Below are 13,207 nucleotides of genomic sequence, written 5' to 3'. Positions count from 1 at the left end.
TTGAAATAAATCAAATGAAATAGTGACGTAATGTTCTCCGTTTTGCCCGACCAGGCGGCACTGCTCTTAATGTCTTAACCCTTGTTTTGTCTTCCCAACAAAATTGAAAATCAACACTTTTTATCAATGTTTTTAACTTTTTCTCATGTTTGCGGCCCTTGTGAGGCTTTTTTTCAACGTTTGTCACTTTTTTGACGTTTTTAACACTACGTAACACTAACTTATTAACTTTAGTTTTACAGTTATTTTTGGAATTTATGGTCAATTTATTCGCCCAGTATCTTAGTTCAAGAGGTGAACTATGCTACTGCCGCCCCCAAAGCAACAGACCAGTACATAATCTAATAGTATCGAGATCTCACCTCGTGTGTAAATGAATGATGATGGAGGTCCTGGCCCCTGGCTGACCGTCAACATTAAACTAAATCCTTCTCTCAGAGCCAGAGCACAGTTCTGTGACATTCAATGCCTTGTTGATGACGATGATTGGTTGGACGTTTAACATCATTGTCCTAATGATTTTGGGTGACCGCCTTAGCTTTTCTCCTGAACCTTGTGAGGACATAATTTCATCCCAACAAAACCTGAGCTGAGTTTTGAATATTTGCTGAGGATACATCTATCTTTGGAACAGGCTGACATCTCGCATCGATCCAAATTTCCACTCTTGTGCAAAAAACATTAAAATTCTGGCTGTTGTAAAATTTGCTGGCTTATTTATTATTCCAATTGCACCATGCCAAGGACAAACCTACCTGCTGCTTAATGGCTCAACGAATAATAAAACCCTAAATCCGTAAACTAGCTTGAAATACATCAGGCGCTATGGAAATCTGGGTCACCGTATGCTTTATTAAAGTCTGATCTGTGAAATGTGCACTGGATCGACGCACCAACTGCATGGTAGTGTTACAGATACAGGGAAACATTATCATTATATCAACATATTCCTGGTCTAAACACATCTTGATTTCTCCTGAACGTATGCTCTCTAAGCCACCATCCGGCTCCTCTTGGATCCGGTTTCCTCTTCCCATCTGTCTCTGTCAGAACTCATGGCATTTGGCTCAAATAGCCATCTTCCTCCAGTATACCCAGCGGAGCATGCCATGAGCACCAGGAGTACCTCTTCGTCCCTCTGTGGCTGGCTCGAGGCCATGCATACCTGCCACTAGTGAACATGAGACTCCCCTGGGGTGTGAGGGGAATCGGATGCTCAGGCATCACATATTTACAGCCCCCAGGGCCACTTTTCTGTATGGTTTCCATGCAGAAACCAGCTGTTATTTGTTATAACACAATTAGAAGACTCTGGGATTCCAGATTTCAAAGCCAGTTGCTACTTTGGGTAATTTGTTAGAATTGGCAGCCGAGAATTCCTGTGATGTAATAAGACCAACGAGGCAGGAGATATGCCATTTCCCTCAAGTGTGAGAGGCAGTTAGACATGTCTATCACAGTGATTTATTCAATTATAGCTATGATATGGCGACCGTTAGATATGCCAGTTAGCTGCTGTGCACACTTTTAAAGCAGTAAAGTCAGTCACTCAGCTGTACAACTAAATCTGTCCATCTCTGCTCAACTGTCAACGGCACTTAATCCTTCACTCCCGTCTGCTAGCCGGCGAGGCTCTCCATCTCTTCTTACTATCCTCTTTAAATTGTTGCAGGTTTGAGCTACTGTGGACTGCCATGGAGGCGTTTTACTTTGATTGACAGGTTTGAATTCATTTGTAATTCAAGGACGCTCAATCTCTTACTGACTCATAATATACTACCCATAATGCACCCTAGACTCTTTGATTTACCTCCCAGTTCCCCAGTTGCACTTTAACAGCACAGGTCAACATGCACACCCTCGACACTTACTAAACGGCAGAGTAAATCACATCTTGGACAATTCCTTGTGGGTCTATACTTTTTCGTTTCCATTATACATTCTGTTTCCCTGTTGATGCTGGTGAGTAGAGGCCAGTCCGTCTGTGAGGGTAAAACTGGCCTGTTAACCACAGTCCAGCACCATGTTCACACATCACTGCGTCCAGCTTTGGTTATGGGGCAACCACTGTTATGGTTTGGAGTTTTGTTATATGGTGCGTCCTATTTTTTGGTCTTGTATATATTTTAGTCCTTGGTTGCTCCCTTGTCTTGTCTAGTTGTGGTTTCTGTCTTGTGGTCTCTTGTGAATCGTCTGTATGTTCTGTTTCCTGTTTTATTTTGATAGTCTGGTTTTCTGTGTTGTCTTGTCTTCAGTTTTACTTCCTATGTTTTCCCGCCCTTGTGATTACCTGATGGCTTCCACCTGTTTCCCAGCCCTTGTGTCAGCTGCCTCTTGTTACCTCGTTACCCTCTGGATTTGGTGTTCCCCTTGTCCATGGTCAGATCATTGTAGTGTTACTCCGTACTGTTTTGTTGGTCTTCCCGGGTCAGGTTAGTGTACCTGTGTTTTCTGTTTTTATTTGGACTTTATTCTTGGTTCCTGTTTTTTCCTGCTTGTTTCCAGGACTCTTTTTGTTTTTGTGCATTTCTGGATTCATGAAATCATCAGAACTACCTTCTCTGCATGTTGGGTCCACCATTCACCAACCTTCCTTAACAACCACTCTACCTCCAAGCTACCCCAACCCCTTAGCCGTCATTCTTACAGTGCAGATCCACTTTTGTGACACGACTGAAGCGTGATGTCGTGACTAATGCATCCTTGATGGGCAGCTGAATGGCCGTACGCGTCACCTGAGTCTGGCTACTCCCAAATTTCAAAACGACAGTAATGGCGGCTCTTTCCGACTACAATCTCATATTTTCCGAAAATAACATTTTTACCTTTGTGTCTTCCCATCAATAAATCAACGCTGTTGTTGATGCTTTTTAGCGATGTTTTTAACTTTTCTTACATTTTTGTCCAATTTTGTTCAACACTTGATGCTTTTTCTACACTACGTAACACTAACTTATTAACTTTAGTTTTACAGTTTTTTTGGAAGTCATGGTCAATAAACCTCATTTATAGGAAATTATTCCTAATGTTTGAGTTAGAAAAGCAGAAATTAGGAATTATTTAGACTAAAATTAAAGGAATGGATGTTGATGGAAAATCAGACTGGAATACTTCAACTTTTACTCAATACTATTTCAAATCCACTTCAATTTGTTTTTCAAATGCTATAAAATTAAATAAGACACCCCAAAATTAATGAAAGTAGAGATTTGTACTTGCCAAAGAGTGTTGTGTGGAACCGGTCACGTTATTTTGGGGAATTAAAAAGAACATTGATATAGAAAAGTGGGTCAGTTTGACCTGAGGACAATCTGAGGGTTAAGTGAGAAATAGGCCATGCAGTTGCTGAATCTGTCTTCATCTCAGATCAACAAAGGTCAGTTTGAAAGATTTTTCATAAAGATGGGCATTGGCCAGCTGTCTGAGCGCTGCCTTCCTGAGACGTTTGACGTCACCCATAGGAATAAAATGGACAATAATATGCGACAGAAGCGTCACACAGACATATGGATCAAGTGACGCAGATGAAGATCAGGTAGAGGGACAACGGAGTGAACACCAGGCTGTGTTTTGAGTTGGTTTTTGTGCTGCTCTCTTACATGAAGGTTCACACTTTCATTTACCAAACGAGCTGGTTGATTAGTTACTACTGGTGGGGAAGAAAGTTCTCTGTTTTTCTGTTTCGGTCTACTGTTTCTTACTGTTTGAACAACTGCCTTGTCACATTGGGGGTGGCAGTAGCTCAATCCGTAGGGAGTTGGGTTGGCCAGTTTACCTCCTGCCAAGGGGATCTTGAGCAAGGCACCAAACCCCGCTCAACCGCTTAGGGCGAGTGTTCAGCAGTCACAGCCCACTCACTCTAACATCTCTCCATTAGTGCATGTTCAAGACCTGAGAATGTGTGTGTGTGTGTAGTTCATGCCTGTGTGTAAAAATGTAAATTGTAATTTCCCCATAGGGCGTCAATAAAGAGTATAAATAAATTACAGTGCAGTGTGATAACAGTATCAGACTCAATATATCATTATATCATATCAATTATCCCTCTGCTAATTCTCAGGACTCTGCCTGAGGAAGACCCGGCTGGGTCGAAACGTCACAGCACAATACAACGTATTAACAACGTAGAGTGTGGGCAGCTCATTCTTATCAGTTGTATCCAGCTCTTTTTTGCCCTGCACCTCACCGAAGGGGGGGGGGGGGGGGGTGTGCACACCACTGCTACTGCGCTACACCGTAAAACCTGGCCTGCTCTGCACAAGTAAAGTCATAATAAGAAACTGTTTTTTGACTGCACTTATCTCAAGTGGTTAAATGATGAGTATACTCCATATATTTTGCTGTCTAGATGGGTAACTGGCAACAGTGCCTGAAGGATTCTGAAACACTGGTTTACTATAATCGCGCAAGGACAACGTGAAGTCTTGTTCTTCTCTGTTAAATACATTGGCTGAATGCTGGTTATTTTGAAGGAGGTGGAGGACAAAGTGATGGGGCAGAAAACAAGTCTGAGGATGCTGTCTCAGTTGAAGGGGGTCTATGAGGTTGTCCTGGAGGAGGACAGCAGACAGGTGATGTGTTGTTTCAAACGCACCTGCTCCGTGCTGTGTCCCCACGCGGCTGCTCATCCACTCAACCAGCAACAACACGTCATGTCCTTCGTGCTGACGCAACCCTTTCCAAAATAAGCTTGATTGGTACATGGTGTGCATCTTACCTCAGGGAGTCCAGCTCAGCCCAGTCATGGGGCTGAGCTGTCAGCCATGACGAGTCAACAAATACATGAGATATTTATTGATCCCAAAAAAATGGGAAATTATAGTGTTACAGCAGCAAAATCAGTCACACAGCACAGAATATAAATGAAATACTAGGATACAATATGAATACAGTATACATGAAATAATAGGATAAAATACAAGAACAAATATTTCAATAGATATTAGGGAATATAAAAATGTGCAACTGCTTAAAGAGTATGATAAATATGTAGATAAAGCTATTGTGCAGATGCATTAGTGGAGTATTGTGGTCTCTGAGTCCTATCAGCACCCAGTGATGACGTGTTGAAGAGTTTTATTGCCTGTGGGAGGAATGATTTCCGGTAGCGGTCCATGCAACATCGAAGCTGTCGGAGCCTCTTAGAGAAGCTGCTCCTCTGTTGGACCGGTGGGGGGTGGAGAGGGGGGTCGGGGTTATCCGTGATAGATAACCATTTGTTCAGAGACCTCCTCTCCACCACAGCTTCAAACGTGTGCTGTTTGCAGCCAATCACGGAGCCAACTGATCAAATAACCTTCTGGGCCCATAGAAGGAAATTCAAATCTGACCTAATGAAGACTAAATCTGACCTTCAAACTTCATTTAATGCAGCATTATTACCAACTGTATTGTTACAATATCCTTGTCATCTGTCATGTGTCTTGTAGAAAGTAAGTATGGCAAAGAAATGCTTCATAACTGAATTTTCACAATTTATTATTTGCAAAGGTTTTTGTTTTTCCCTGTGTTCATTTATGTTCTGGTTTGTTCTGTATTAACTGTTTGTAATTTGCATATTCAGGAGATAGAAAAAAGGACATTTGATTGCAGACATCACAGTTTCTTCTTGAATGCGTCCCGAAGAGGTGTGGAGTTGAATTTATTTCAGCATGTCTCAGCAGGGAGCTGCTGATGAATTGATCTGCTGTCAGACTGGATCTATACGCTCTGCTCTGATCAATAGCAACAGCAACACCGCTTCTCTGTCTCCCAACGCACCAGCACACACATGGAAGGCAACCTCACAGCATGGGCCATGTGACCATGGAGGGGTGGAATCACTGAGGAAATGCATGGAGGAAAGAAAGGATGACATAAAATAAGGGAAAGGGGAAGACGACAGGGTGGAGAGGGTGGAAAGAGAGATTAAGTGAACTTTATTATCCTGTGGGCAATTCATTTTACAGTCAGCTGAAGAAAAAAGGCAGTAGTTCATACACAGGATGCACAACATGGGATGGAAAAAGAGAATGTAAATGTGCTGTATTTATGTAGCGCTTTTCTAGTCTTAACGACTACTCAAAGCGCTTTTACATCATGCAGGAAACATTCACCATTCACACACATTCATACACTGTGGCCGGGGCTGCCGTACAAGTTGCCACCTGCTCATCAGATAAACACTCACACACACTCACACTCCGAATGTGATAGAGAAGAGGAGAAGAGGAAGAATGGCACAAAAGTGAAGTACAGAAGGACAAAAGAAGGGAAGATCACTGCACTGAACTCTAATCTGAACCTTTTTTTTTAAAATTTCATCTCATCTTACTTTTCATGTCAGCTGTCTAACTCTTAATAACTCGGAGAAGATGTTGCAGCGTTTCATATTGATGTGCTGTATATGGCAACTCCACAAGAGATACAGCAGAAATAGACACATACCAACTCTATGACAATGTATTTGGTGTGTATGTGTGTTTCTAATGTTCACAGATTGGGTTCACAGTCACACCAGTGTATGACATATGATCTGCATAATGAAGTGTGTGAGAGACTAACTGCTCCCTCTCTGTATATTCCAGGGCAGCCATTGATGCCTTTGCTGCTCTGCTTTGCACAAGTAAGTTTTTCACAACCTTCATTGTTCATGAATATGATGGTTTCCATGAAGGGTGTACTTCCTCATCATCATCCTCATCACTACCCAAACCCTTTCTCCAGGGGCTCTCTGGCCATGCCTGTGTTTTCTGAGGCCAGTGTCTTGTTTAACGATGCATTTCTCTTCAGCCATGGATAGCTGTTCATGCCATGAAAGCGTGGCATCTCACTGATGTACATACTGTACCTAGTGCAGCTAGAGTAGCTTGAATAGCAAAAACATTTTCCTCTAAAACTTAACAACTAAGGAGGTATGTTGTCTTTGTAATAGCAGACACAAATTGCTGGGTCCAGCGGAGGAAATAAGAAATAAAAAGGAAATGCATTTACAAGACCTGTGTGCAGGTTTTAGACAGACATGTTGACAGGTTGGAGGCCTGAGCAGCGTGTCCGGGCTGCGTGTGGGCTGCAGGACGTCTAGAGACTCTTTTTTTCATGTGTAAAACGTACCCAGTTCACAGCAAAAAAAAGAAGCATGAAAGGATCTTTTGACAGTCATACTATTGTCAAAACATCAGTTTCACTCCATTTTCAGTCTATCCATCCATCTTCCATCCATCTTCATCCGCTTAGCCGGTATCGGGTCGCGGGGACAGCAGCTCCCGTAGGGGACCCCAAACTTCCCTTTCCCGAGCCACATCAGCCAGCTCCGACTTGATTGATTTTCAGTCATGTGTAGAATATGTTACAGAGTCAACACTTTCTGTTTCGTTCAAATTGGGTTTGATTGGGTCTCTCCTCTCCTTGTCTCCTCTCCTTGTCTCCTCTCCTTGTCTCCTCTCCTCCACTAGTGGCAGAACTCTGTGTTGTAATGTGAAGTTGTTCCTGCAGGGGTCATGGTTGCACTTTGTTTCCTGTGTGTGGGGTGTGTGTGTGTGTGTGTGTGTGTGTGTGTGTGTGTGTGTGTGTGTGTGTGTGTGTGTGCGCGCGCGCGCATTTGTTTATGTAAGTAGTTATATGGTACATGTATGGGTATGTAAACGTGTGTGTGTGTGTGTGTGTTTTACTTGCGTGATGCTTCCTTCTTCTCTTTCTGTCTAAACGGTTTTCTTTTCTTGTCGTGTGCACTTTTTCTTTCTAATCCTGTTGTCAGACCTCGTGGACACATTTGTGCGGTGGCGGTTTACAGAGTCTCTACTCCAGAGGCAGCGAGAGATTTGGAGGGCTCAGAGCTCTTTCATGATTTATGCAATATCGGGCTGCGCTTCATGTCAAAGTGCCAATTTGCACAGAACATCAAGGAGACTGCGTCGCTCATAAACCAGAACATCGAAATGAGCCTGCTCTCAGTGTTTCACTTTGATCTTTAATGCAATGTTTTGGTGTGAACATAAAGGCAACAATTACGCTAATATCGAGTCCTATTTGTAGATTTGAAGTATTTTTTCTTTCTGGAGACCATTCAATTGAATGCAGTTTCCCCCCTGAACCCAAACAGTTCTGGGAGCATATTTAATCTAACAACACTTATTCTGTGTTTAGCTTCTCGCCCAGCGTGCGTGCGTGCGTGCGTGCGCGTGCGTGCGTGTGTGTGTGTGTGTGTGTGTGTGTGCGCGTGCGTGCGTCTCTGCTTTCAAGGAGCAGATGAAGACCTCATAACAATAGCTAAACATTCCTCCACTCTACTACCCTTAAATCAAAAGCTTTGAGAAGCATTAGAAATGTGTGAAGCAGTGTTTACATGTCTTTATTTTTAGCAAATTTAGAAGTATTTCAGCATATCTGCTGTATTTGTTGAGGTTATCCTTTCCTACAAAATAAGCAAGCTCCACAAGTGTTGCTGGTGGTTTTTGGACTCACAGATAAAGAATTCCTCTGTTAGAACCTTTAGACACTCTATGAGTCTGGATTTCTAGTTGATTTATGTTAAGTGCTATAATACCTTCATTTTTTTCTATAGCTCCCTTACAGCAAATGTGTCTTTGTGTATGTGTGTGGCCCAGTGATTTTTTTTTTGGCTTTTCTGTAAAACATCAATATAGATAGAATATACAGTATGAACAGAAATAGTTCCCTCTATATCTATGAAGGCATGAGGATGTTCTATTCTGTGCAACAGAAGGTTGACGTGGTGTCATACAACATTGTCTATCAGACCACCTCTAACACTTAGGCACTCGAGAGATGTGCAATATCCCTTTTAGTTTGTTGGAAGTTGGACGTAGATCATTGAAATATAAAGCTCCCTCTGATTGGAATAATCTTCCTGTTTTTTTCTATTACCAGTTCTTTACTCAATATGTGTTCACTTGCTTTTGGAGTTACATGTAAGTTCCCCTTTAAAGTGACCTGTAGGCTAAGCACAGTGTACAAAGTTAATAGAGCTGAGGTTCCCACTGCACGTAGCTCTCTTCAAGACACACAGACACAGGTCAGTTCCCTTAAAGGTTCCATGACATGGTCTCTTTGGATGCTTTTATATAGGCCTTAGTGGTTTCCTAATACTGTATCTGAAGTCTCTTTTATATAGACCTTAGTGGTCCCCTAATACTGTATCTGAAGACTCTTTTATATAGACCTTAGTGGTCCCCTAATACTGTATCTGAAGTCTCTTTTATATAGACCTTAGTGGTCCCCTAATACTGTATCTGAAGTCTCTCTTATATAGACCTTAGTGGTCCCTAATACTGTATCTGAAGTCTCTTTTATATAGACCTTAGTGGTCCCTAATACTGTAACTGAAGTCTCTTTTATATAGACCTTAGTGGTCCCCTAATACTGAATCTGAAGTCTCTTTCCCAAAATCCAGCCTTGGTGCAGAATTCCAGCCACTAGAGCCAGTCCCACAATGAGCTTTCCTTAGTATGTGCCATTTTTGAGTCTGTAGCTTTTGAGGAGGAGGTGGGGGCAAGGTGGAGGCTGGGGGTGTGGCCTTGACCAACTGCCACTTTGCTCGTTTGAAAGCCATGATATCTCTCTCTCATGGGGGGGCCAAATTCTCTGGGTAGGCAAAGCAGAGAAAGGGGAGGTAACCTTGCTCCTTATGACCTCATTGTTGTCACAGTTGTCATCAACTGTGTTAAACGTGTGTGTGTGCGTGTGTGTGCGTGTGCGCTGCTTTGTGTGGACCATAGCGGCTGAGTGACACTACGAGGCCAAATGCACAGACGCAGTTTGGAATCTCCGATCTTTAGTCAATCTTGAGTTCACATTGCTGGATTTGATGTGGATTTGCTGCGTCCTCGTGTACAGTAGATGTGAACAGAAGTAGAGGACTGATGTCCTGTGTTTGTCTGTGTCTCTCCCTCACAGAGGCTAATGTTAGCTCCGTGGTGTCCAAGGGCTACGTCTCCGGCCTCTTGCGGCTTTATGAGGACTGGCACAGCAAAGGAAGTGAACACGTAGCAATCCGCCACGCACTGCTGCGCTGCCTCCATAAGGTCACTCACAGTACTGCAGGCAGGCAGGCCGTCCTGTGCCAGGGAGGCATCAGACTGCTGTATGAAACCTCACAGGTAACGTTCAAATCATCCCCTCTCTGTTTTGTTGTCCTGATTCATTTCTGTATTTTTCATTCTGTTGTTGGGTTAGACTGATGCTGTGATGAAGCATTTTTTTCTTATGTCCCACAACAACCCTATGTCCTCTAGGGGGAAACTAGTTTTATTTTGAGCTTATCTGTCCTGTCGTGTTTTCTATTTTGGAGGTGTTTTGTAGAAGTGTGTATGTAGTGTAGCTGGTAACACTTAAGCAACAACAACTTGACTTGTCAGTGTTGTCTATTTCTAGTCTCTTCTCCTTTCTTCTCCTCTCGTCTCCTCTCTTCTCCTCTCTGATCCTATCTTCTGACTGCACTGATCTATTCAGTAATGGCCTGTGTGTCAAGTCCAGTAAGGTTAAGCTTTTCCTCTACATCATCAAGAGGAAGTCGTACTGTAAACAGCTACTCTGATGTCGAGGTCTTCACCGATGGATGGGTTCACTTGGTTAAGTGAAGGGGGACAGTTAAATATTTGTGCTCTGCAATCTGAAGATAATGGGGAGCTTACTGCTCCTCAAATAGAGATAAGAGACACTGAAAGCCTTCTGTCCTTTAGAAAGAGAAGGGGTTGTTCAGAAATGAAAGCCCTTTTTCAGTACTGAAATGGGCCAAAATTAGTCTCTGTCGTCAGTTTCAGAGACATGATGTCACGTTGCCTCCAGTCCATTATAACTGTTCAGAAAGATCAGAAAGTTAGACTTTTCCTCCCTTGCTAACTCACAAGCGGTGAGGATAACACACTAAGAAGACTGATTTACAGAAGGAAAACACACTTTGACAGTGGATTTGTGGAAACAAATTGACGATCAGTTGGAATCAAAGAACACAGTCCCAAAGCCTCCCAATCCAACAAGGAGGCATGATACATGCGCTCATTAAAAGCCTTTGGTCATAATAGATAAAGATATACAAATCAACATTTTTATTTATTTATTTATTTATTTTTCAAAGATCAAATGATTCCATCACTCTCAGCTGGACAATCATAAAAATTATACTTGGCTTTAGATCTCATAGCTCCTACATGAAATACTGAATGCTTAGTAAAATCAGCAAGCTTTTTGAGAAATTTTAAATTTAAATAAAAAGGATTAGCAGTACAACTGTCTTCCTAAGACGCGGTTTGACTCATGTCTTTTGGCCCATGTGTTCCTGTTAGTGCAGTCCATTGATTTCCTGCAGACTGACCTATTAATGGAGGTTTAATGGCTGTCTGATTCTCTGCAGACGTGTTTGCTGAGTAGAGGTCTGGAGTCTCTGGTGGAGCTCTCTGTGCAGCTGATGAGGAAGTGTCTTCCTAAAACTCCTCTTCCTCTGACATCAGATCAGTCTGCGTACACCTTCCCCCTGCCTGGAGGACCACATGCTGTCCCTGAGATGGACGCAGAGCCAGGTACAGTCTCCCATTCAGTACTTACCTCCTGCCGACATTCAGCTTAAGCACCTTTTAAAGGGGCTACTGGCTGGGATTTTTTGTTTAGTAATATACACATCCTAAATAAAACCAACAATGCAGAATTTTCAATTTGGGAATATTTTAAATTAAGCTGGCCAATATGCGAACCAGACAGGCTGACCGATTAACAAATACATTCTAAGATGAAATAGTGTAGTCTATGTTTCCATGCATTGGTGTCTAAGTGACTGATGTCAACAAGAATATTTGACATTTTTCCAGTTTTGAACAAGAACACTTAGAGGCAGGCACCAACCGAGGTGCAGTGCAACCACACAGGGCAATATATATATAATAAAATTAAAATAACAGATTAGCAACAACACTTTACTTATTTATACATGTTTACATACACATACATGTACCGTATAACTACCTACACTTACATACACATGCATATATGTAGACACAGATGCATACATACATGCATACACACACACACACACACACACACACACACACACACACACACACACACACAATTCTTTTTTCTTTTGCGTCTATCTTCTTCGTTTTTATCTATATCAGACCAAATAATAATCCATCAGAACTAGATTTAGTATATTAGCCCGGTATACATTACTATCTGTGTATTAACCGGAGTATTAGGATCCATTTCTGACTGGAGCCGGTCTGTATCCAAAGGTAACTTCTATTAAAGCTGTGGAAATATTTTAACCACAAAGCTGCGCTGTCTGTACTCCAGAGTTGGCACTGCTCGCTCTAACTCTCACTAACGTTTCCACCGTTGTCTTTTAGCAGCGAGTTCTCCATTATGTAGTCAGATACTGAGAGTACCAATCTGAGCCTGTCAGTGGCAGAAACAGCTCTGTTAGTGGACGTCCATTGATCGGCTGCAGTTTCTCTTGCTATATATATAAATATATATATATATATATATATATATATATATATATACTGGCCCGATTTCAGACGTTGTTTCTATTAGTCACTCAGACATAAGGTTACAAAAAATTGAAGACAAAAACAGAATTCCCCTTTTAATGAAGTGCATTGCATTTCTTGTTTAGTGTTGTTGTGCTTGATCATTCATATTTTTAATGTACTGTTAAATGTATTTTGGATTTGTCGTCCATATTCCCAGTGGCAGAAAACAATCAACCTTCATTTTCAAGACATTTTAGTTTGAAAACTGTAATTCCATTTCTCCCCTTTAGTTTTAAATCTTTTTCATTATTATTTGTTGTTATGCAGTTTTACTGAATGTTAGAAGTTACACACTGCATGACGGTTTGGATATCCTCCCCATCAGAGTTACACTTCAACACACACACACAGAACTCTGCCTCTGTTGTCTCTGTTGTGTCCAGATGAGAGCAGTGACGAGAGTGACGATGATGAAGATAAGCCAGAGGCAGACTATGTAAGTGTGTGTGAGGGAAATGTGACTTAAGGTTTGTGTCATATTATTAACTTATTATATTATTAACCTCCTATCACATTAGTTTTTTCATAACAAAGATTCTTCTCAGAGTAGATACATTTTTAGCAGTTAAAGTACTATAATACTTTAAGATTTTCACCCACATTGTTTCTTCAAACATCCAAAATGGGTTCATGTGACTCCTTCAAGATCTTTCGCTGCGGTAACAAAAGCGCTCGCTGCC

At 41.8% G+C, this 13,207-nt stretch overlaps 1 protein-coding gene across 1 annotated transcript in view; it reads left to right on the top strand.

The window, feature by feature from the left end:
* The window catches only part of agbl1 (AGBL carboxypeptidase 1), a 119,204-nt gene that overhangs the window by 37,124 nt on the left and 68,873 nt on the right, over positions 1-13,207 (top strand). Inside the window, exons 7-10 of the mRNA XM_032523385.1 lie at positions 6,567-6,604; positions 9,895-10,097; positions 11,351-11,516; positions 12,911-12,963. Coding sequence (XP_032379276.1) covers positions 6,567-6,604; positions 9,895-10,097; positions 11,351-11,516; positions 12,911-12,963 — 460 coding nt within the window. The remainder of the gene's footprint in view (positions 1-6,566; positions 6,605-9,894; positions 10,098-11,350; positions 11,517-12,910; positions 12,964-13,207) is intronic.

The sequence above is a fragment of the Etheostoma spectabile genome, chromosome 8 (genome assembly GCF_008692095.1).
Source record: "Etheostoma spectabile isolate EspeVRDwgs_2016 chromosome 8, UIUC_Espe_1.0, whole genome shotgun sequence".
Taxonomy (NCBI): Eukaryota; Metazoa; Chordata; class Actinopteri; order Perciformes; family Percidae; genus Etheostoma; species Etheostoma spectabile.
Note: the sequence above shows the minus strand (reverse complement) of the source record. Positions and strands in the feature narration are given on the sequence as shown.